Here is a 25,370-nt window from a genome sequence, read left to right as displayed (position 1 = left end):
ACCTGATACAGGGAATGATAGTACGTCTTAATTCTGCATCAAAGCATGACTCAGAATAAGGAATGAAGAGGTAAATGATAGCAGGCAGACTCTATTCCCTGCATTTTGCTGTAATGTGATGTGCCTGTTCAAACGGGTCTGAGTATCTATGGGCATCAAAGTGGAAGGCCATTCAGCTCTCGTTTCAAGTTTATGAAGGTTGGATGACCTTAAACATGTTTGAACACTGAGCGCTTTTTGTTTGAAGAGAGAACAGACAAATCTACAACTAATATTAGGATGCTCTGGGCTGGGTATTATATTCAAAGTCTATAAAGATTAACTGTCCAAGAGCACAAAACAAAACCCGACTAAAAATAAAAATACCCTTGTTTCACTTGCTCACTGGCAGCATCTCCAAAGATAGATGGATTTCCCTTTCATGCTCTTCTCTGTCACCCCATTTGCTAGCAATGAAGACACACATACTTTGGCCTAGAGTGGCACGCCAGGAAGTGTGTTGGTGTTAGTTTTCACACCAAACATTTGGTCTAACTTTGTGGGATTCAGGAAGAACTGTGTAGGCGGGTTTACATATTTACACAGAGCTAAATCTCTGCTTCATTCATCTCAATCTCTGCTGAAACATATCTGTAAACCTTTCTTAAATTCAGCATATGGGAATCTGTGCCAAAGGGAACTGAAGGTGCGCTTTGTGGCTCACAGATCATAAGCCTATCAGTAGGGTGGTCTTCTAAAGCTAAAAATAGTCCATTGTGTAGGCTGGAGTCCAAAGTGGGCCTGATATGTGGAAACAGAAAAAGCTATTAGCAAGTTTATTAAGGATCCTGTTGAGCATTCAGTTTTGAAAGTCAAACCATAGTATGAGCAGAGTTTTATCATGAAATTAATATTTTATGAATATTTTAAACAGAAGGTAGTGAATTCTCACTACCACTGTGAATGTGTAACTTACACACACTTGATAAGATTATTACTTCTTAACAAGAGGCAATAATGACTGTAATGAACTAAGGAAACCTCATTTTTTTCTTTAAAAAAAAACCTGATGTTAGTTGAGACTAACCATAATGGTTATAGTCAAGTAGTGAGATTATGAGCAATAATTTTCTCTTTATTTTCTAAACTTCAGTTATGAGTCTATTTTTAACTTGAAAATAACTTTAAGTATAATCCTGCCTCCACTACCCAAAATCTGGAAGCAGGTTTACATATGTAGATACAGATATAGATATAGATATTTAGTATTAAATATTATTTAACTAATAATTATTTAATTATTAAATATGAATTATTGAATTATTTAATAGTATTATTAGATAATTAAAATATTAAATACGTGTATTAAAGTTACTTGTGGATATCAAGCTTCATTCTGCCTTTGTAACTTACATACATATATACATAGAGCAGGAGAAAGCTCAACTCTTTCCTCAGCAGGGAAGAACAATTTGCGAATTCATTTAGATGTTATTTAGATTTCTCATCCCAATTCCATTTTGTTTTCTCTCTTTTGGCTTTGAACTACCTCACTTTCACTAAGTGCCTATCATTACAACCAATGCTAATAACTCCCATGTACTGGGTACTTTCCCTTGCCAGCCAGGCTAAGCCCTTTGGCATGCACCACTTTTACTCATCCCAACAATGCAGTAAGGTTGGTGCTATTATTATGTTCGTATATACAGGAAAGAAAATCAAGGGTCAGGGAGGACATCTGTGTTGCCCAAGATAAATTCTGACTCCCAAGACCTTGGCCTTAAACCTGAGATGCATGAGCTATGGAGGTGTCTTTGCTTTACCCACAAAGCACCCAGGACAAAGCCTCGCACAGGAAGTATCTATTGAATGAATGTCTGCGTTTCTACATATCTTGAATTTCCCATCTGGGAGCCAGATTTATATTTTGTAGTTTAACATTATAGTTCAGATATAAGAAGGATCTCCCTTCAACCAATAGTATATATATATTTATATATATATATATATATATATATATATATATATGAGAATATGTGATTTGAAAAAGAGAAATATATCTATATGTGTATCTTCCCCCGAGTAATTGTTTTTTTTTAAAGATTTTATTTATTTATTTGAGAGAGAGAGAATGAGAGAGAGCACATGAGAGGGGGGAGGGGCAGAGGGAGAAGCAGACTCCCTGCTGAGCAGGGAGCCCGATGCGGGACTTGATCCTGGGACTCCAGGATCATGACCTGAGCCGAAGGCAGTCGCTTAACCAAGTGAGCCACCCAGGTGCCCCCGAGTAATTGTTTTTAATGGTATTTTGTTTGTTGTTGTTGTTGTTGTTTAAATAAACTCTACAACCAACATGGGCCTCGAACTCATGACCCTGAGATCAGGAGTCGCATGCTCTATGGACTGAGCCAGCCGGGTGCCCCAATGGTAGTTTTTGAACAGAAATCTAATTACCAATACTCCTTCCCTGTTCAAAACACATACTAATTAGGGAAAGATAAGTAGGCAGAGGAATATCATTTTGATCTGTGAAAGATAAAATTCCAAAAAACTAAAAATTTAAATAAACACAGCTTCATTATTTTCAGGCTCATACACCCAGCCTAATTAATCTAACAAAATATTACCAGATGTTTTCCCAACTAGATATTCTTAATGAAGGGCTGATTTAACAAATCACTAAAAATAAGGGCAAATTATAAATTGTTTAAGTGTAAATAAGTTCACCTGATATTCTTTCTGCTGTCTTGTTCCCACTATGTAAGTGTTTAGCAAATCTCTTTTCCGGGGGTGGTAAGAGTAGTCAACAGCTGGATCTGATTTGTCACAAACTAGTCAAGGCCTAATTAAAGAGATTTCACCATGTTTTAGAAAAGTTTTCATTGACTTGAAATCCTTTCTTTTTTTTTCCTCTCAAATCTGTAATCCACAGCAAGAAATGTGGTCTTATCTACCAAGAACCAGCAGCAAGCCGTGTGGGAAGGAGAGGCATTAACCCTTCTCTGCAAGGCAGATGGGGCTGAGAGTCCCTTGTCTGTGGAATGGTGGCACCTCCCACAAGGCCAGAAGCGGCCAGAGTTGGTGGCTGGCATGCAGCAGGATGGCACCGTGCAGCTGGGGGCCTCCTACAAGGAACTCAATAACCAGGGCTCCACAAGGCTGGAGAAAATGGACTGGGCCACCTTCCAGCTGGAGATCAGCTCCACCAGCACCACAGACAGTGGCGTGTATGAGTGCAGAGTGTCTGAGGGCACCCGGAACCAGGCCAGAGGGCGGAGCTGGACTCAGAAGTTGGCTGTCACTGTCAAATCTCTGGGTAAGTGTCAAAGAAATCCTGTTCTAAACTTACATATATCAGCGGTACCTTCCTGGGCAGTGGGACACGGTGGAATTTGATTGTGTGTCAAACCGAACCCCCTCGTGGCGCGTACACCCCAGGACACAGAGCGTAGTCTCTGGCTGCCAGGTCTGTCAACCAATCTCTAAAGTTTACTCATCTTTATAAGGATCATCCACAGGGTGCCACTTGTCGGTTGTTAGTCAAAACTGAACGCGAAAGCCTATGAGCTGGAGTAGACGTATAGAGGACCTGTGCCCGGTGGAGCTGAGCCTCGTACATCCAGGCTTCTAGAGCTGTAGCCCTGGGCTTGCAGAGTCTATTCAAGCCCGTGCGAAAGAGTGACGCTGAGCCCATGAGTGGAAATAAGGGAAGGCCAGCCACTGGGCGGGGGGGGGGGGGGGCGGCGGGTGTAGGGAGGGGAGAGCACTCCACCCACTCAGTAGCAGCTGTCTAAGCAGAAGGCTGGAGAAACACTTCCTGTTTGTTATCACTGCTGGGAACGCTCTTAGAAGAGGATCAACTTTGGAAAATTTGAGGACAGAATTCAGGACAGACTGTCCTGTGAGTCAACTCTGAGCCCCAAATAGTTGATGCTCCCAATGTTTGAATGCATGGCTCCATGTAAAGAGGTGGTCAGTAGGAAAACTTTGATTTGACAAACATATTGGCAATGGTATTTCCCATTTATTTCTGCCCACAGAGTCGAGCTTATGGGTTAAGCTGATGAGCCGTCAACCCAAAGTGGAATTAGCCAAGACCTTTGGCCTGTCCTGCATAGTGGAGGCTGACTACGCCAACCTCAGGGTGCCACTCACCGTGACGTGGCAGTTCCAACCAGCAAGATCTCAAGTCTTTCATCCACTTGTTCGAATCACCCATAATGGCACTATTGAGTGGGGGGGTTTCCTATCTCAGTTCCAAAAGAAGACAAAAGTTTTACAGTCCTCATTTCATTCTCAACTCCTAATCCATGATGCCACCGAGGAAGAAGCAGGAGTTTATCAGTGTAAAGTAGAAGTTTACGTCAGAAATTCCCTATGCACAAGCGGCCCCGTGAGGGCTTCTGCCATCTCTCACTCACTGATGATAGCCATCACTTTACCAGGTAAACACCACTGGAAAGTGATTCCTGCTTTAAAAACAAATGAACACATTTCTCCTATTTTGGGTAAATTATAGAATTAAAATATAACATACCTTCCCCCGTGTTTTGACTGTATAAGTTAGCACCATGTAAAACCAATATCCAGGCTAACATGAAGTTAGTATGCATGGGATAGCCATACTGGTTGTTAAAACATTGACATACTTCCACACTGACTACTAATAACTGTTGCTCCATGCTCTTTCCCCCTCTTCTCAAAAGTCCCCACCACCCAGCAACTGAAAATTACCACATGGCACAAGAGGGGGCTTCTCGGACCAGCTCCGGTGGGGAGGGAGGCATTCTTTGGATTGGTCACTGCCCATGCCTTACTAGTCATTAAATGTTTGAAATGTCTCCCCTACTGCTAAGGATAATGTCAATTCCATTAGAATACATCTATCCTCTTGGTTTAACATGTTAATGTATAAGAGAGAATATCTGATTATAATCAAATATAATGGACCTCATCAGTTGGTGTAAGAGCAGAGACACAACCTGGGCGAAGTCCTGCTGGGTCATGTATCTTCTTCTATGACTTCCATTCTCTAAAGACATTGTGTTTAAGAGCCTTTGAAGTCATTTCTACCTGACAGGCACCGGTGAGCAGCTTAGCTTTGGGCAAATCACTCCATCTGTCCAAGTCTAGGGACTTCATCCCTAAATTGCTGTTCTGCACTGTGGTGACATATGTAATGTGCCTAGGACAGTGCCTGATGCATCAAGCAGATGCTCAGAACATGGTAGCCCCCATTATTCTCTCTGCTGCTGAGTGACATTTTTGGTAATAGTAACAATCTCCTTGTTGATTAACTCATGTCTTAATTGCCTTGTCCTTCCCATGGTATTTAAAATTGTTGACCCAATCCTTTCTTCTTGAAACTTCCTTTTTCCTTGGCCTCATGACGCAAGATTTTCTTGGTTTCTTTCCTAACACTCTGTTTCTTCTCATTCTCTTTTGCAGAATTCTGCTCCTTCACAGATCCATTCCTTTGCATTTCAGCCTTAGCTTGCTCTCTTCTCATTCCATACAGTCTCCTGAAGTGGGCTTATTCCTCCCCCTGGTTCAACCTATATCCTGAAAACTCTCAAATCCATTATCCTGAAAGACTTCTCTTCTGATCTCCAGACTCGTTATACAATTACCTCCAAGGCATATCTACACTCAGTAAGTCCAAACATAAATGCACTATTCTTATTCTTCCAAATCTACTCTTCCTACACTGTTCTCCATGTCCTCATGATCCACCAGTGGCCCAGGTGAGAAACCACAACACCTCCATATCCACCTCATCCAAACTCTCATAGCACGGCCTGCAAGATCCTTTATAACATGGTACATTTATGTCTTTCCAGTGTCATCTTCTACTTTCCATCTTGAATTTGAGCTCTGGCCACACTGAACTACTTGCAAGCCCTCAAATACTCTGTGTTCTCTCTCACTTCCAGTCTTCGTTCAAGTCATGCATCTTGTGTGGAACTCTTTAACCCCTTCTCCACCAGACAAATTCCTATTCACTCCTAAGACTTAGCTTCAAGATCTCTGCTCCAGGAAGCCTCCAGGAAGCCTCCCCCTACTCCCATATTTGAGTTAGATGGTCCTGCCCTGTGCTCGGACAGCCACTTCTGCATACCTCTGTTACACTTGGGTGACACAGTCTTATAATTTGTAAGCCTCTATGCCTGTAGTGGTTTCTCCCTCTAGACTGGGAACCCACTGATTGGAGGTATCCACAGAGCCAGGAATGGTCTGGCACATAACACAATGTGTGCTTGATACGTATTTGTTGACGGAAGAGGAAAGGGACCTACCAGCAAATTTTAAGAAGCAGTTACAAAAGTAGAATTAATGATATCACCAAGAAGTTAGAATAAGTTTTGGGAGGCAGGTTGTAGCATTCATCTTCCTGACAGAGCAGAAAAGCTGCTGGAGTAAAAGGATAGCTGACTCCATCTCTGTATAAGATTCCCACAGTTGACTGGCTGCAAAGAGACATACAATTTTAGTAGCCCACGTACAACTTCCTTTTGCTCACCCATGTTTGAAGGCAGATACAAACAAGGACACGTCGGCAAATTGGGAATCCAGGAGTATTCCAGAGAGTGAGCACACAGACAAAGCATTAATAGGGCCACTTTCACTCACTTTGATTTATGAAATGTGACAGAAGAGAAGATGTCTATGTTTTGATAGTGAGGCATTATCATGTGGAAGAGATTGGTTTTCTGTATGACACTCCATCCCTCCCCATGTTCCCTATCCCACTCTGCCGGATGAGGGTAGAACCAGAACCAGTGACTGGAAGGTAGGGAGTGGTAAAATCCAACTTGACATCAGAAAGAATTCCCTAGTGGCAGAGATGTCCAAAGATGGAATGGGCTGCTTTGTCAGTTGGTGAACTGTTCAGAGGCTCAGTGGGCAGTTAGTAGGGCTGTGGGGGAAGGAATTCCCACATCTAATGGATGTAGGAGACATTGCCTCATGCCTAGTTGACCTCTAATGTCCCTTCTACCTTAAAATTCTATTTTCTAGCGAAATAAAAAAAGTCACTGTCACCATTCTTTTAATTTAGAGAGCAAGCTACAAGTGAACTCAAGCAGTCAAGTTCAAGAGATCCTCATCAACTCTAACACCAACATAGAATGTAACATCTTGTCCCGGTCCACTGGAGACCTTCAGTTAGCTGTCATTTGGTACTTCTCTCCCAGTTCCACTAAAGCAACCTGGCTGAAGATCCTGCAAATGGACAAGAACAATGTTGTAAAATACGGGGATGAATTTCACACCCTACGGAGAAAACAAAAATTCTACCCCGAGAAAGTTTCCCAAGACTTGTTTCAGCTACACGTTTTGAACATGGAAGACAGTGATCAGGGCAAATACCACTGCGCTGTGGAGGAATGGCTCTTGTCTACAAATGGCACTTGGCTCAAGCTTGGAGAAGAGAAGTCAGGTCTGACAGAATTGAAACTCAGGCCCACAGGTAAACCTCGCAAGTGTATCCTCACGTGTCTTTCTGTAGGATTGCCGTCTTCCCTTGGGCAGCTCTTCTTTGGAGTGGATATGTGAAGGTAGAAATATGACCCAGGGTCATAGGAAGAGTGTCCACCTGCACAACGAATGCAGGACCTAGTAGCCCAGCAGAAGAGGTGGGTGTCACTTAAGGTGAATCAATCCGAGGCTTTGAGGAGCTTGGATGGGAACAAGATCCCATTGATTGGTTTGCTTATCAGCCTGGCAGCCTGGTCTATGGAGCTGCCCAGGTGTTGTATCTCTAGGTCTCTGTAATGGCAAGCTGTGTCATTCCAGTGGGGCTCTACTGTAATTTGGCAAAGAAAGAGTAATACGAAGCATATTTCTCCCACTGTGAACAGAAACTGTACAACTCTATAGGGATATGTGGAGAAATTGCTTTTCAACATTTGGCTGCCTAAACATAAGGCAAATAAGAGTAGTTAACTGTTGGAATGGCTTACTGAGGGAGTCTCCTCTTCCTTGGGAGATCTTTAAAAGTGTAATAGAAGTTCCATCCATTTGCACTGGTCTAGGAGTGCTGCGGTGTAAATGTGGGCAGGGTTGATTGGATCTCTGGGTATTAGTTAGGTCACCTCCAATGTTGATTAAAATTAAATGAATGTCACAGCTAAGGTTCGGGAACTGGCTGAGATCCAACAGCACAATGCAAATAAGTTAATCTAGTTTGGTGCTTCAAATTTTATTTTCTACGTAACATCCAAAAATAAGATTATAATGAACATCGCCATGTATTAGACAATGAGAGATACAAAGAGAAATAAGGCACAGCTCTTGCCTTAAGGAGCTTACAATCTGTTGGGGGCAGCAGAGCAAAACAGTAGCTTAGCATAAGATCTCTTCCTGCTGCTCTGGTTTCCCTTCTTCACATTCTTCAGGCACTTCTTCTCCCTGCTAAATGTGGGTGTTCCTCAAGGACAGATCCTGGACCCCTTTGTCTTATTATTCTCTGCCCTCTCAGAACTTCTTAAATTCTGCCTTGGTTTCAACTACCACCTTTGATGAAATTGCTCTAAGTGTTTATGCTTAGATCCAGGTCTTTCAACCCAACTGCCTGTTGTACATTTCTGCTTGGAAGCCCCTGAGACCCTTACACTCAGCATGTCCCAAATTGCATTATCATCCTTGCCATCCCACAAGACTCATGCATACTTCTGCACTCCCCATCTATGTGGCTAGCAGCCCTTTCTCCCAGTTGCCCAAGCCAAACCTCGACAGTGTATGCACATCCCTTTAAGGAGGCAGCTACTCCTTAGCTCAAGCTAGCAAACACTTCCCATCCAGAAATGTGGGCTCAGTGTTGTCTGATCTTTTAGTCTATCAAGAAGTGCCTAAAATCTTTTTTGTGTGACATTGCTCGATTTGAGAATGTACGCAACTAATCCAAATTCTTTTCAGATTCTGAGGGTGTCAAACAAAACATATCTGTGGGTGGGGTGTGGCTGGCTGGGGGTGGCCAGCTGTGCACCCTGGTGTAGGGTGTGAGTTAAGGAAGAGGCCTCAGGGAAAGATACCGAGAAGGAGTGGTCAGAATTGTAGGAGAGACATTTTCTCTGAAATCAAAAGAGGAGAGGACTTCAAGAAAAAATAGACTTCAGTGATAAAACCCACAGAGAGGACAACAAAATGGAGTGTCTTGACCTGGGAAATTGGGCCCATACTGAGGATCCTGGCCAGAGCATGGTGATGGAATTGGAAGGCTGATTGCAGTCAAGTAGGGAGGAATTTGAGATGAGGAAGCAGAGACGGTATCATATAAACTAATATTTCACATACTTTGCCATGAGGAGAAGGAGAGAGTAACAACAACAACAAATCCAGGATCAGACAAAGTTATTCTTTTATTTATTTTTAATTTTTTAAAAGATATTTATTTATTTATTTATTTATTTATTTATTTATTTATTTATTTATTTGAGAGAGAGAGCACGAGAGGGGGGAAGGGCAGAGGGAGAGAGAGAAGCAGACTCCCTGCTGCACAGGGAGACCCTGGGATCATGACCTGAGCCGAAGGCAGATGCTTAACCAACTGAGCCATCCAGGCACTGCAACGTTATTCTTTTAAAGATAGATTAATAAATGTGTTTGTAGTAGAGTTGAAAATTCAGTGTATACTATAATTTCTTTATTTTGTTTGTAACTACTCTGGCCTTCATTCAAAGTTCTCACCTGCTAGTTAGGAGGGGAACTTTTTAAAAAAGTAAATGTCAAAATCTGTTTAAAACTTAGTCAACTGGTGAATCGTTGAACACTACATCAAAAACTAATGATAAGTTGGCTAATTGAACATAATAAAAAAAAACAACTTAGTCTAATCCAATAATTTAAAGTCTCTCCTTCAGTGGTATTCTAACACTTGTATAAAAATGTTCAGTCTCTCAGAGAGCCTCCTCTTTCCTTTCATCTAGAACTGAGATGATATCTGGGCATATGGGAGGAGGGTAATTTGCTAGGAATGAGGGGCAGTGGTGCAATACCCAGCTTGAGGGGATGGCTGGAAGTTTTGAATGATCCCTCTGGGAAGTAGAAGAAAAAGTTGACCAGGGAGGGGTAAAAGCAGCAGGGCAGAGCGCCCACTGAACCTGGGTGGTTTCAGGGGCAGGTTTTCAGCAGACAAGAGGTAGGGCTGAAGAAGGAAAATGGTTGGTTTGATTCATAGCGCAGAATGTTCTAGCAAATATGGAAGAAGGACAGGGGTCAAGGAAAAAATGTTACAGATGAAAGACCTGATGTCTTAGGATTTTAAGATGGCATCTCCTCAGTGAGAACTAGATTTTTCAGAGGAGGTATCCAATCTAAAAATCTAGATTCTTCTTTAATTTATTGCCATTTTATTTCCTAGGAAGTACGGTACGTGTCTCCAAAGGGTACAGGACAGAAAATGCTACTGAGCATGGAGAGGTGGCCATCCACTGCAGCCTGGAGAGTTCTGGCAGCTCAGCTTCCCTGTTCTCTGTGATGTGGTACCGGAACAGGGAAAATTCTGGAAGGAAGATGCTGGTGCACTTGCAGCATGATGGCTTGTTGGAGTATGGCGAAGAGGGGCTCAGGAGGCATCTGCACTGTTACCGTTCATCCCCTACAGACTTTGTCCTGAAGCTTCATCGGGTAGAGATGGAGGATGCTGGGCTCTACTGGTGCAGGGTGACAGAGTGGCAGCTGCATGGCAGTCCAAGCAAGTGGGTCAACCAAGCATCAGATGAGTCACAGCATATGGTGCTCATGGTGCTGCCTTCAGGTAACGAGGGGCTAATCTGTCCTGGCTCGTGGTCAGGAGAATCTTGGTCTCCCCTCTTGTGCTTTGCTGAAAGCATTTACAGATTCCCTAAAGAAAGTGACTCTGTCATTTCTCTCAATCGTAATTTCCATTTCTCATTTGGACAGACAAGGTCTACGTGAGGTTTTGGCATAGACATTTAAATGTCAGGGGCATCTGACCTCCTTCCCCCCTTCCCCTCCCAAACAAACAAAAAACCCCATCAAAATCATATCCCTTTAAAGAACAAAATAATGTTCGCAGCAGACATCCTTACCCCTTGGCTGATTCTCCAGTCTCAGAAAGCTCAGATCTGCAGTGGAAGTCGGAATGAGGGATAGGAGCACGGTGACTTTAGGTTTCAGTTGGTCAAAGTCAACTACATCTAAATGCTCCCCACCTCAAAAACAAAATGAAATCTTTCTCAAAACATAAGTGCCAAGCTTCTTCTCACTCTATATGTTCAACAAATGAGCAGGATTTTGATAATGATAGTCATTTGGTTGCCTCTCCTCATGGCAGCTTGCAAGGCATTGAAGGAGGAAGTGTGCCCTATAGAACCTGTTTACGGGGTCCAGCAAGGAGGGTAGCTACTGAAAAGACCTTGGCCAATGCATGGCCATTCTCTGTGTGGGAAGGCCATCCTACTCAGCTGAGTGCACAGCTTGAGGAGGGATATGGAACAGGTGGTTGTGAAGGAGAGGCGCATCCTTCCAGTCAATCCAGTGCTAAGCATGTAATAGGCATTCATGAAGCATTTGTTAACAAAAGCAGCAATTTCTCCAGCCAGACCCGTAAATCTTCCCTGGTGATCAATGCACTGGCTGATGTAGCCAGCTCATCGCTGAGCCACTCCTTTCTGGTAAGGTTTAAGGTGAGGGTGAGAGGTGAGCTATAAACTGAACTGGGAAAGGGACTCTGAAGATGCAGAGATGTGGTCTCAGTGCCCCACACCAGGAAGGGTAAGATGGATCAATGAAAGATAACATTCCTAAAACACCAGCTAGCTTTGGTGACGCTCCTTAGCAGGGGAGAAAGGGTGCTGCCCAGAATGGTGGCAACTTCTCTGAAGTAGGGTTAGTTGTATCCCAGCCCTGGCCAGGCTTCTAGAATGGAAGCCAGAGTTATCTGATGTGTTCCCTGGGGCTCCGTCATCCTCTTCCCCTGACCATTTTTCTTCAGGAGTTTTCTCCCAAATGTCCAGAGAGAATTTTTCTTCCTATCAGCTTTTCTTCTATTCCAATCATTATGGGAAGTCCCACAACCCTGAGCACATTCCATACATGTTTTCTCACTGGAATTCCCAGGCCCTGTAGCATCAGCAGTTTTTTTGTAGCAGAATAAATAGATAACAAGTGTAAAAAGTATCTCTTCTGTTACTAAAAAGCACATTTCCTCTGAGAAAGATGAGATCCTTCACAGCGTATATGTACTGTTAACCTTTGTGGAATCCTTATAAATCAGGTGAAAGGTTTTAAAAAAGATGAACTCTGGAAAGAAAACATTAAAAATTAGGTGATCTTTGTATTCTTTACAGTCGAAGAAGCTTGAAAGCCTGTGCCATGATAAGCTGAGGGTTTTCATTATAAACACAGTTAAAGGTTCCCAAGTAAATCCTCAATTATAGCATCTCACTTCCTCTACCTGGTTGTTCCTTTCTGGTAGTTACAGAGTTGCGGAGGCAGTGGGGGGTGGGATGAAAAATTCCAGGGTTTGGAATCAGACAAGCCTAGGCTCAAATCACAGCCCTGTCACCTACCTACGAGCTCTGAAATTACACCCTGTTATTTAACCTCTGTGAACCTCAGCTTACTCATAAAGTGAGGATCATTATACAAGTGTGTATAAATTATCTAACATAGTCCCTGGAATATTGTAAGTGCACAAGAAATGTTATCTCTCTTTTCCATTATGCCTCCAAACATGTCACACGCGCGCACACACACACGTATGGATATATCCATATATGTGACAAATATTTTAAGTTGTTCAATAAGTAACTATGTGAGGATCTGAGGACACAAAAACATGCATTACAGAGTCTTTTCCCAAAGAGCTCAGATTCTGATGGGGGACATGAAGTCCAAAATGATAGGGGTCATCAAAGAAGTAGCCTCAGGATGAAGGAACAGAGGCAGGGCTGGGTGGGAAGGAGATCTGGGAAGTTCCCCAGGGTATGCAGCCTATGAAAAGGAAGAGAACATATTTTAGGAAAAGGGATGACTATGCAAGATGATCATAAAAGCTGTGGCGCAAGGGCAAGAGATGACGTTAGTGAGATGGGGAGGGTATGGATCTCAAAGGGGGGGGTGAACTTATTCATGAACATTATGGAGTGTCAGCAAACAAGTTCAGGCAGGGGAGGGACATCATGAGATTTGCATTTTAGAAAGCCCCCATTGGGAGCTGTATTAAAGACGAACTGGAGGGGAGGCAGACACAGAGTAGGGAGAACTATCTGAAATTGATAGTAGGAACCCAGGTAAGACAAGATGAAGGCCTGAATTAAGGCAGTGCACATGAGGGCTGAGAGAAGGGCGGGAATTCAGTGCTAGGAGGTGTCATCTTCAGGAGTTAGGCACTGATTAGATATATGTGGAGGGTGCATGAGCAGAAGTGGAGAATCAAAGATGAGTATCAAATTTCTAGCATGGGTGGATATAGGAAGAGGTCTGAATGGGGAATTTAGTTCAATTTTGAATAAGCTGGGCTGGAATTGAGTTTGAAATATGTGTGAATTATCCAAAGAGATCTACCCAATAGACATGGGGACTTCCAAGTGAGATCTTTGCCAGATTTGTAGATTAGAAGGCATCAACTTATAGCCAATAATGGTGCCCAACGATGGACTCCTGAGATATATCCCTGTTGATCAGGGGAGTGCAGAAGAGGAGCCTGTGAAGGATAATGAAAGGAGTAGCCAAGAGGTAGGAAGAAAACCAGGGTTTGGTGGTATCATAGAAACCAAAAGCAGAGAAGGTATCAAGAAGGAAGGGAAAGCCAACAGACTCAACTACTGCAAAGAGGTCAATTAAGATAAGAATCGGAAAATATCCATTGGATTTCACACTGTTGGGCAATTGCAGACAAGTAATGAAAAACGTCAGACCACAGTGAGGAAGTGGACACAGCAAATACAGATTACGCTTTCAAGAGCTTTGAGGTAAAGGCAAGAGAGAAAATAACAAGTGGCGAGAGGTGTCAGTCAAGTTTTACTTTGTTCTGTTTTGGTTTGGAGGTGGTAGGGACTTGAGCACGTTTACATTCTGGAGGGGAAAGAGGCAGTGGCGAGGACGAAGGGGAAGATTAGAAGAGGGTAGACCAACAGTCCAACACCTTGCATCAACATAGACCATCTCCTGTCTGGAATGCTCCTCCATGTCATCTTTCTCTGATCAACATCTATGAATCCTTCACCTCCCAACTTAACCGCCACCTTCTCAGTGACTTACCTTATTCTCTTAGTCATTACACTTGTCTAACATCCATAAGCACTGCCAGACTGTACATTCTGAGCAGGCAAAGACTGAGTGTCTCATTCCCAGCACAGCACAGTACCTGGCACATAGAGATGCTCAAGGACTTACTGAGTCACAGCATAATCACACTCCTCGTAAGGACCTGCTCTATGTATTAATAAAGTCCAGATCAGATATAACATGCTAGCAATTCTCACTTCTCCAGTGGTTTTCCACCACCCCTATGTGGCAATTTCAGGCTGGGTTAGTTTAGGACTGCCTAATAAAACTGTGGAGCCTGTGGTTCAAATGAAGGCAGAAAAATTAAGAGGAATTTCCCTGAGGGAATGGACCTTGCATCTTCTTCTCCATCTTACTTCCTTATCTATGACTATGCCAAGGTAGGGGCTAGAGATACCTTTGTCTTTTTACCTCACCCTCAGAGCCCAGACATAAATGCCTTATTCTAGAGAATTCACTGTGATTAATTAATAGACAAGACTATACAGCTTCCTGGGGACTGGATTGGTTGTAATTGTATGGTGTTTATTACTACTCCCCAACTTCTATTTGGGTAAGGATATACTTAGAGAGCGAGCCTTCAAAGGAGACATGTGCCCCTACCACACTGAAGTTTCTGGAGAGACCGTAGAATTTATCTGTGCTACCCCAGTACCTCCAACAAAGTCTCCAGCACATAGTACTCAACAAATGCTTGATGAAAGAATGAGCAAGCTTGAGTCTTAAAATGAAACAGGATGCTATCAGGCATCACTCATTCTGGGATGCACTCGTATCAGGTTCCTTAACCCTACTTTTATTGCTTGGCAGGAGCCAACTCTCTCACGTGGCCACACTTGGCACAGTCAGTCGCCGAAGTTTTGGTGGAGGGGGGGAGGAGTTGGTAGCCCCCCTTGTTATCCTGTATCTTTCTTCCGCTGAAGTCAGTATTTCTGAGGTGATATCAAAAAGGAATGCTCCTCGTGGCGTGTTTGGCTGTGGGTGGAAGCGCATTATAAACTAAACGTCATGATGAAGTGTTCTTGTTACATTTTTGGCTCTGTCTTGCAGACCTTGTACTTTGAGCATCGGGCACTTACTCGGATTGATTCAAAATGCCAAACCTTAATGGTTTTGAATGTCACTAATTCTAATCCAGATATGGGTGAGAGGCAGATGGTGGGAAATGGTGATCGTGGGATCTAGAGCAAACACTGACCTCCCAGGAGAGGTAATTTAGAAGCACTGGAGCTGAGAGTTGCTAGCTGTTGGCCAATTCGGCACTGTGAATCCTTTGATGGCAGATTGCTCCAAACAGAACAGCCTCCTCCCCATTAAGATAGTCAAGCCCTCTGGCAGTCCCTTCGTGCTGAAGGTTAGAGTCTCAGTGGCAAAAAAACCAAGTACCAGATTTCTTTCCCCCTTCTATGTGCCAGCCCCATCTCCTCATGATCACACCATCATCTAACAATGGTGAGACCGAGGTGGACTCTCACCTTCCAATTCTCTGCCACCCATGACTGGGAAGGGAAGTCAGAGTCTCCTAATAAGTAGCCATTAGACTCTCAATGGATTGTCACCCAGTTGTGGAGACAGAGGGACCAGAGATTTAAGGGAGAGTCTTGGCCTGTGGAAGAACATGGCCAAGCATGTAGCCCCGTGTGGGGAATCAGTTGGTCCAGCCCTGTTTTCTGTCCCATCTCTTGAGAGAAAGTTGCCTATGATTTTTCCTAACATTCTCACTAGCATTCCAACTAATATTTATTTCTTGCTGACTCAACAAATGCACTGGGCACTCTGTTAAATACTTTATTGTGCATTATCTCATCACAACTCTAGAAATTATCCCCATTTGATCAATGAGGAAACTAATCATTATTGAGGATAAGTAACTTGTCTAATGTCAGTAACAGTAAGTTAAAGAGCCAGAATGTGAACCCAGCTGTCTTGGAGATGGTAGTCAGTCACTACGCTGTGTCTGAGTGGTGTGAAGTGTCAAAGCCAGGACTTCTACCCACTGTTCCCTACGGCTCCATTCTCTTTCAGCATCTCCATCTATACCTTCTCCTTATCCACATGCCTTCAGATATATTCAGATAAGAGCTGGGAGAATTATCGTAGTCAAGCAGGGCCTTGGAGAAAGGGGTCAGGTAGGATATGGAGAGAGGCGGTGATCAAGAATTAAAAGTCTAGCTTTATCATTGCCCACCCTTTCAAAAACAAAAACCAAATCTAGGCTGGAGAATATAAATGAGACCAGAGAAAATCCAGGCCACAAACCCCTGTAGCAATTTGTGAGTTCTGAGAGCTGCCAGCCTAATGTTCAGTGATGATCTTTACTCTGCGCAACATGATGGCAGCCACCCCTGGGTTCCTGTGGGTGCAATTTACTCATGCAATTAATTCATTCATCAGTTTCCATTGATGACCCATGGACCAAGTGCTGGACAAGATAAAAAGATGCGTAAGATATAGGCCCTGTCCTTCAGGAGTTCACAATGCAGGAGTTGGACAAATGTTTAAATTCTTTCTTGACTTCCAACAAAGAGACGTTCTTCAAGGTTCACGATGCATCGGCAATGCCAAAAACAAAATTCTTGCAGCAGAGGTTGGTAGAAATGACCTTTAAAGCTGTTTACATCTCTAAGAGTCTATAATCCCATGAATCCTATAACTTCACCTTTGAAGAAGAAATCGCTTATGTCATTACAATTTTCTAATAGAAGCACAGCTACTATTAGCATCCAATTTTTCGGAAGAGCCCTGGTTTCAAATATCCTGTCATAAGTACATGTAGTTGGAAGACTACATTTAGTAGTTGGTGTCTCTCTAAGCGTGTGTCTTTCTGCATGGAGAGTCTGTAAAGCCAGTCCTTTGACTAGTAACTCTGGGCACTGCTTCTGGAATCTGGGGTGTTTGCAGCCCTGTCCCTTTGCCTCCCTGTGCACGTGGCTGGGAACCACTTTGGGGTGGCGTGTGCATGCTCTGCATGTCTGCGTGGCTGATGGCACTTCCCCATGGGCTGCAGCTGCCCGGCAGTCATGTGCTTCAGCCTGCCTTTAGATAGTATCCTCTGCCCATGTGGTTGCAGTCAGTCCGATTCCATTCAGATCAGCCACAGTTGTCACGCACGTGTGCGGGGCACTGCAGGGGACGTGGAAACAAATGACACTATGAAGTATACTCAAGTAACTGTGATGAAACCAAGGAGATGGTTAAGGGGGACCAAAAGAGGTCTACACCAAGGGGTGTGTGAGAAGAGGGTCCGGGAGGACTGTGCCTGGAGGCAGGTAGGATGACCCTGGGGAAGAAACGGGTCATCTGAGCTGCATCAGAAGGACCCGGAGGATTCGGGTGCAGAGCGTGTGCCGGATGGAGGCAACAGAGCAACACAGGAAAGGAGCTCAAAGGAGGGCACCCGGGGGAGACCCATCTGGAGAGTCAGGAAGGGCTGGAGCTGCTCACTCTGTGCTGTCGTGTAAGGACAGCGTGCTGTGGGAGTGCGCGCACAAGTACGTAAGAAGCAGCAGTGGGAATAACTCCGTTAAAAATTCAGGACCGGCCACAGAGTTGAGAACGAGGGCTGAGTTATAGATCTCTTTTCTGAGGATAGAAGATTAAAGGAGAGGTTTTCTTTTTTGCTTTGTTTTTCTTCGCGGCTGTTGGTTTTAAGTAGGTCATTGGAACCCCAGTGGTTGGAACTTGCTGGGTGAAGGCAGCGCGAGGCTGGAAAAGCACCATCCTGGACTTGACTTTCCCCCACCGCTTCCCCCTTTTCCTGCCCAGATGTGATTTAAAGGGCCCACTGCTCTTTGGCCCCGTGGTTTTTACCTGTATTTGCCTGTAACAGTAAATCCCGCACGGGTTTATCGTTGATTCGTGCAGGTAAGTTGGAGACTGATTATCTTTATTGTTCTCCTTTTCATTGCAGAGCCCACATTTCCTTCCAGGATCTGCTCATCAACATCTTTACTCTATTTCCTATTGGTCTTCCCCTGCATTCTGTTGATTCTTCTGCCCATTTCCCTCCTCTGCTGGTACCACAAGGCCAGAAAGTTGTCAGCACTGAGTCTAAAAGCACAGAATGAAAAGGCTCTCTGGGTGAACTTGAAAGGGGCTGGTGACTGGACAACGAACCGGAAGGAAGAGGAAGAGGAAGACGATTGAATCTGGAGAGCTTCCAGCAGCCCTGGGGAAAGTGCGGGCTTTGGAATCAGACTGAGCGGCATGTGAATGTGAATGAATCCTGATCCGGTCCTTCTTGGCGTCTGTGGCCTTAGGCAAGTTAGCTAGGAATCAGAGGGAATATTTATTGAGCTAGACGCTCACTGGGCGTCACTAGGGGCCCCACACTGCTAAGTGTCTCTTCGTTGTATTACCCTCATCTACCCCTTGCATCTTCCCAGGAGCTAGATGATTTACCCTGTTTTTCACTGGCCCTACCTCACAGAGGTTCAGGGTCCCTGTCTGTAAGGAGAGAACTTCCCTCACACAGCCTCTTGGGTATTCGGTGAGATCGTATGGCGAAGCCCAGGGTGAGAATGCCCTCTACTCTCTCCTCCCTTATGTCACTGACTCCCGGGAGAGCACTCCAAGTGGTCCAGTCACACTGGCTCTAGGTTCATCTTTTGCCCCCAGGTAAGAGGTGTAGGAAGGGGCCTGATGTCAGCAAGGCGAAAAGATGTTGGGGATATGCTCTTCGTTCACATCTGATCTGCCTCCCAACGTGAGAGTGACTTCCTTCAAAGTAGAAATCCCATCTTTCCCTCATCCCCTCTATAAATGCTACTCAAGAACAAGCTCTGCATAGAGGGTGCCTGATCCATATTGGCCCTTTGATGAAATTGTAAAGCATTTTGTAGTCTGAGTTTCTTTTTTTCTTTCCCTTTTCCTTCCTTCCTTTTTTCCTTTCGCTTTCTTTTCTCTATTAGCATTAGGTCATTGCTAAGGAAGAACTTTTTTTTTTTTTACAACAGTGCTCTAATCAGCCCCTAAGGCCTCATACCTCCCCTTCCTCCCCACGCCAGAAGATCCATCTGGGTCCTGGCTCTGAGCCAGTGCCTTATTTTCTTTGACCTGACAGCATTAGGTAGCAGCACAGGGCATTGTGGTGGTTCTCTGGGGGAGGAGGAGGAACAGTGCCCCCGTCCCGTCCTCCCCCAGCAGGGGCTAGGAGCTCAGGGGAAGCAGTGGGTCAAGTCTGGTTCCTCAGGGTCCCCTATTCTCAGCCAGGAACGGTCAGGGGAGGGGGATGGTTGGGGAGCATCATGGCTTAAGGCTTTCAGCAACTGTCCCCCAGGATATAACAAGTGTTCCCACTGGGCCTGAGGCCTCCTCATCTTTGTTTCAAAAGCTGCTCGGGCCCTGTTGTAGCCAGAATTGGAAATCAATCAGTACCACCTAACAGACTTGAGAAGATGCATCTATGTGACCAACAGGGTTGCTTTAACACTCGCTGATTTGCATTTCCAAGGAGAGCAATTTATTTTTAATTATTTTATCAAGCACACATGTCTCTCCAAACATAATTAGTTCCTTTGCAGGGGGAGCATTGGTGGCTATGAGAACTCCCAGTGAAGAGCTATAGGTCCCTTCCGCTCATCTCCCTTTATAGGCTCATTTAAAATAGCCCAAGTGTTTCCTTAAATGTGTCAACACATTAGTCTCTTCTCAGGTAGGGGTGGCATATTTTTCAGAAAACAAAGCTAAAGGTAACACTTGTTAGAAAGTATGATGTCCCCTGCCTCCCCCCCCCCAAAACCTGTATTTTAATTAGGATTTTAAAGGGAAAGGGAGCAGAATCGAGCCCCGTCAGATAATCAGAGCGGATTCTGGTGCTGCCCCCTGCCTGGGGTCCTCTTTCCACTGACCCCGTCCCTCTCTCCTCACCTGGGTCCGGCCTTTCGGCTCAGAGCTCACTGGCCACTTCTTCCCGTTTGAATCCGGCCCAGACATGGCACAGAGCAGACACTGTAATGTCCAAGTGCATCACCCGGAGCCGAGCATGGGAACGATTCGATTACTCCCCAGGGAACACCTCGTGCCCAGCCCCGGGATCGGTGTGAGGGATCCAGCGGGGACCCAGCCAGATGCAGCTCCAGTCCCCTAGGGTCATCAGCTTGTCCCTTCTGGCTTCTGGGCTCTCAGCACGCTAGGTGTCCGAAGAAGCCGTGTTGTGCTATTTGGCCCGTCGTGAATTTTTAGGCAGCTAAACCCCAAAGTCGTCTTTTCTCTTCTCTGAACTGAATAAAATTTGTGTTCACCCAAGTCGGTCGACATTTCCCGTGAAACCTCTTCTCTTTCCAATGCTGTGCTTGTCCCGTTTTACTAACACTTAGTGGAGAACTTCACTTTTATTCACCGATTTAAACTTTTCCATTCTGTGTCAGCACCTGGTTTCCCTTTCAGCGTCTTGGGTTTTCAGGCCTCCTTGGCAACCGAACAAACCTGTCTCGGGAGTTGGCTACCTATGGCCCACAGGCCAAGCGCAGACCACCACCCGTTTTTTAAAATATGAGTTGTTGGAAGACAGCCATTCCTTTTGCCTGCGTATTACCTCAGGCTGCTGTCTTCATGAAACGGCAGAGGTGAGTAGTTGCCATGGAAAACGTGGGCCTAAAATGTTTACTATCATAGGCCCTTTACAGAAAAAGGTTTCCTGCTTTAGTGGCTAATGTTCTGTCTTAACCATGCACTGTGTTCCTGGGACCCTTGGCCTGTTGTATTGGTATCTCTTATATACCTGATTAATTGAAGAATAACCTGAGGCTCTCCAGATTGGGGTGTGGTCCAAGCCATTGTGAAGTTCGAATCCTCTGCCGCACTCCTCCTAGAGATGGGAAATTCAGCACCCTGGAGGTGCTCCTGCTCTGTGCAGGACGAGATGACGTGGAGGTGTGTAAAGCATGAATAGGCTGTTTTCGTTCTTTTTAGTCTAGGAAGACATGTATGGGAAACAGCTGATATACGGCAGAACAAGAAAGTAGAAAGTCAAGTGCCATAATTCTTTCTTACGATTGCACAGAAGTTGTTCATCATCTCAGAGTTTCAGGGCACCCCCATGTAAAAGGGATTGTTGTTCCTGTCCTGCAGGAAAGACAGGGACGCTTCGAGGGGTTGGGTTGCTCCAGGATCACCCAGCCACGTGTAGAAGAGTAAGAGCTCCAATTGAGGTCTGCTGGCAACCAGTCCTAGACTCTTCCCATGGTAGACACTGTGCTCAAAGTCACAGCAATGGGGAACATCTAGTGATAATAATATCCACCTCGCATGGTTGTTATGAGCATGGAATCAGATACTTATATGGGGATAAGTTTTAAACTGTTTGAAGTCGTAAGTGAATGTGGGCATAACCAAGTTTTTTTTCAGGGCTCATCTGTCTGTGCACATAAACGAAATTAAATCAACAATAATCAAATTCTATAGACTTTCGCCCCCCAAGCTACTTACACGGGGTCTTGGCCATCTGTAAAGCGTTCTTCAAGTATTTCTGGGGATTCTATAGGATTCTGGGAATTCGAATGAGCTCACAAACTAGTCCCCTCCCACATGGTTTCCTGCTGCTTTGTTCAGCTCTGTGGGCTCCCACTGCAGCTAGGATGCTGGAGCATATGACGTATTAACGCCGGACGGTGTTCGTTGGTTAGCAAGGAAAAACACCTCTCATTCTGTCCTCATGTCACACTCTGGATTGCAAACGAATCCAAAATTGCTTGTGCCCCCATGTCTCCAAAGATTGTGAAAACAGGTCCTTTAACTTTTGCCCAGTACCTCCTTGCTCCACAGGGTCCAGACACCAGCGAGTCTGGGCCCAGTCTGGGAGAGAGGCGTCATGCTGTTTTTCATTTCCCATGCTCAGCCCCTGGGAACCTGTTAGTACATCTTCATCTCAGGCCCCCTGTCTCCCCTGTAGTTGAGTCATGCAAATTTTACTTCTGGGGAGTCCGCCCACTCATCAGACAGGTCCAGGGAAGTTTACATTCCCTGTAGGCTCAGCTGGGACGTCTGTTATGTTGGCTATTAATTTTTACCCCTAATGCAGTAAAGTGCTATGGCAAATAAGAAATCAGAGACAGCTTCATAAAGGAGATGTCATTTGAACTAGGCTTTAAAGTCAGGAAATATTTTGACAGGAGAAGTTGGGATAAACAGTAATCTGCGGAGAGAGGTAGCTCCATGAAAAGTGTGTAGAATAGCTTTGGTTTGATTTAAGTGTCAGACTTATGGAGCAATGAGAGATATTAAATATGGAAAGGTTAGAGTAAGGAGGGACAAGAGAACAGATCTTGAACAAGCACAAAAACTTCGACTTTATTTGATGGACAATGGTGAGCCATTGAATGTTATTTAGCAGGGAAGGAGCAGTTCTCCTTTAGGAGAATTGAAAAACCAGCAGCATAGATGATGGGTAAGGGTTGAGTGAGGGCTGGGGCAATATCAAGGCAAAGCAGGGCAGCCAACCTCAGGAAATAACCTCCATTTTCCTAATTTGTGTAACAAAGATAAAACCAATTTTGTGAGGTTTGAGGACTGAACCGAATTATCAGAAAGTTTCAAATATTACATTAAGCTCATAGAGGTAACTAATGTATATTTGTTAAGTACAATGATAACGTGTTATGAGATTCTTCTTCTGTTTAATAAATATTTGTTAGCCTAATTTTCTATTGGTAATTGTAGAGGTAAGAGAGTTATATCTTTTCACTTAGCTGGCTTTCCGTTTGACTTATCTTTAAAAAAAAAAAAAAAGATTTTATTTATTTATTTGAGAGAGAGTGTGTGAGAGCAAGAGAGAGGGAGAGAGAGCACAAGCAGGGGGAAGGGTAGAAGGAGAGGGAGAAGCCGACTCCCTGCTGAGCAGGGAGCCCCATGCGGGGCTTACGTGGGGCTCGAACCCAGGACCCTGAGATCATGACCTGAACCTAAGGCAGGTGCTTAACCGACTGAGCCACCCAGGCGCCCCTGCCTTATCTTTCTTTTTTTTTTTTAAGATTTTATTTTTAAGGTATCTCTACACCCAATGTGGGGCTCGAACTCACAACCCCAAGATCAAGAGTCACATGCTCCATTGACTGACCAGGCAGGCGCCCTTTCCTTATCTTTTTGATGCTTGCTTTTATGTTTAATTTACTTGTTAGATATTTGGAGTTCCTACCATGTCCTCTTTAAATCCAAGGCTCCTTTTGGATCAGCTCTGACTTTCAAACAGAGATATTTTGACTAGAAGCATAATTATCACATTAAACCATTTGCTGAGATGGAAGACCACTTTGGATAGGAGGTATGAATAAGTTCGTATGTCATAAGTTAACCAGTAAACGAAAATCCAAATTCATTATGCTTTTAAGGTCACAATGGTACAGGGTGTTGAAAATGTGCGCTTCAATTTTATATGGAGAGAGAATCCATTTTTGTGGATTGAAAGTTTCAATACTGTTAAGATGTCCATTTTCTGCAAATTGTCCTATAGAGTTGATGCAGTGGTTATCAGTGGGGGAGGGAGGGCATGGCAGTTGTGCTCTCCAAAGGACACTGGGCAATTTATGGACACATGCTTTTGTGTGGCACAGCCTGAGGTAGGGGGTTGCTACTGGCACCTGGTGGGTAGAGCCCAGGGATGCTGTTAACCATCCTCCAGTGCACAGGACAGACACCTCTCCCCACAGCAAAGAATTGCCTGGCCTGAAATTTCAATAGTGTTGAGGATAAGAAACCCTGATTTAATGGAATCCTAATCAAAATCTCAGGTAATTTTAGTTGCGGAGAAAGGGGAACCCTCCTACACTGTTGGTGGGAATGCAAGCTGGTGCAGCCACTCTGGAAAACACTATGGAGGTTCCTCAGAAAGTTGAACATAGAGCTACAATTGCACTACTGGGTATTTACCCCAAAGATACAAATGTAGGGATCCGAAGGGGTACGTGCACCCTGATGTTTATAGCAGCAATGTCCACAATAGCCAAACTGTGGAAAGAGCCAAGATGTCCATTGACAGATGAATGGATAAAGAAGATGTGGTATATATATATAAAACAATGGAATATTATGCAGCCATCAAAAGGAATGAAATCTTGCCATTTGCAACGACGTGGATGGAACTGGAGGGTATTATGCTGAGCGAAATAAGTCAATCAGAGAAAGACGTGTATCATATGACCTCACTGATACGAGGAATTTTTAATCTCAAGAAACAAACTGAGGGTTGCTAGGGGGGTGGAGGGTGGGGGGAATAGGGTGGCTGGGTGATAGACACTGGGGAGGGTATGTGCTATGGTGAGCGCTGTGAAGTGTGCAAGACTGTTGAATCATAGATCTGTACCTCTGAAGCAAATAATACATTATATGTTAAAAAAAAAAAGAAGAAGATAGCAGGAGGGGAAGAATGAAGGGGGGGAAATCAGAGGGGGAGACGAACCATGAGAGACTATGGACTCTGAAAAGCAAACTGAGGGTTCTGGGGCGGGGGGGGAGGATGGGTTAGCCTGGTGATGGGTATTAAAGAGGGCACGTTCTACATGGAGCACTGGGTGTTATATGCAAACAATGAATCATGGAACCCTACATCAAAAACTAATGATGTAATGTATGGTGATTAACATAACATAATAAAAAAAAAATCCCAGGTAATTTTAGAAATTGGCTAGCTCATTCTAATAAAAATATAAATAATCTAATAAAAATATAAATAATCTAGGTCAGAAAATATTTAAAAAGAAAAAGTTGAGGAATTACACTCTCAAGTTCCAGGACCATCTATGAAGCCATAATAATTAAAATAGTGTGTTATAGGGGCACCTGGCTGGCTCAGTCAGTGGAGCATGTGACTCCTGATCTCAAGGTGGTGAGTATGAGCCCCATGTTGGGAGATTACTTTAAAAATAAATAAATAAAATATGATGGTATTTTTAAAAAAAAACCCAGTGTGTTATAGGTACAAGTATAAACAAGGAAACCAATGGAAGAGAATAGAGTCCAGAAATACACCTACATATGTACATTTACCTAATTTCCATTATAGGTACCATTGCAGTGGGGAAATCATTCTTCTTCTAATAAATGGTGCTGATACAATTGGGTAATTATATGAAAAAAATGAACCTTGACATCTACCTCACATTTTATACTACAAAAGAAAAAAATTAATTGGACATCACTAAAAT

At 44.0% G+C, this 25,370-nt stretch overlaps 1 protein-coding gene across 1 annotated transcript in view; it reads left to right on the top strand.

Annotated features, from left to right (window-relative positions):
• Nucleotides 1-24,412, top strand: part of CD101 (CD101 molecule) — a 31,596-nt gene extending 7,184 nt beyond the window's left edge. Inside the window, exons 5-9 of the mRNA XM_045899031.3 lie at nucleotides 2,912-3,295; nucleotides 4,020-4,424; nucleotides 7,037-7,447; nucleotides 10,340-10,735; nucleotides 18,143-24,412. Coding sequence (XP_045754987.2) covers nucleotides 2,912-3,295; nucleotides 4,020-4,424; nucleotides 7,037-7,447; nucleotides 10,340-10,735; nucleotides 18,143-18,378 — 1,832 coding nt within the window. The 3' untranslated portion in view covers nucleotides 18,379-24,412. The remainder of the gene's footprint in view (nucleotides 1-2,911; nucleotides 3,296-4,019; nucleotides 4,425-7,036; nucleotides 7,448-10,339; nucleotides 10,736-18,142) is intronic.
• Nucleotides 24,413-25,370: the final 958 nt, after the last annotated feature.

Source organism: Mirounga angustirostris, unplaced genomic scaffold (assembly GCF_029215605.1).
Source record: "Mirounga angustirostris isolate CCGP_5_RB_7025 unplaced genomic scaffold, mMirAng1.0.hap1 SCAF_4, whole genome shotgun sequence".
Lineage (NCBI taxonomy): Eukaryota > Metazoa > Chordata > Mammalia > Carnivora > Phocidae > Mirounga > Mirounga angustirostris.
Note: the sequence above shows the minus strand (reverse complement) of the source record. Positions and strands in the feature narration are given on the sequence as shown.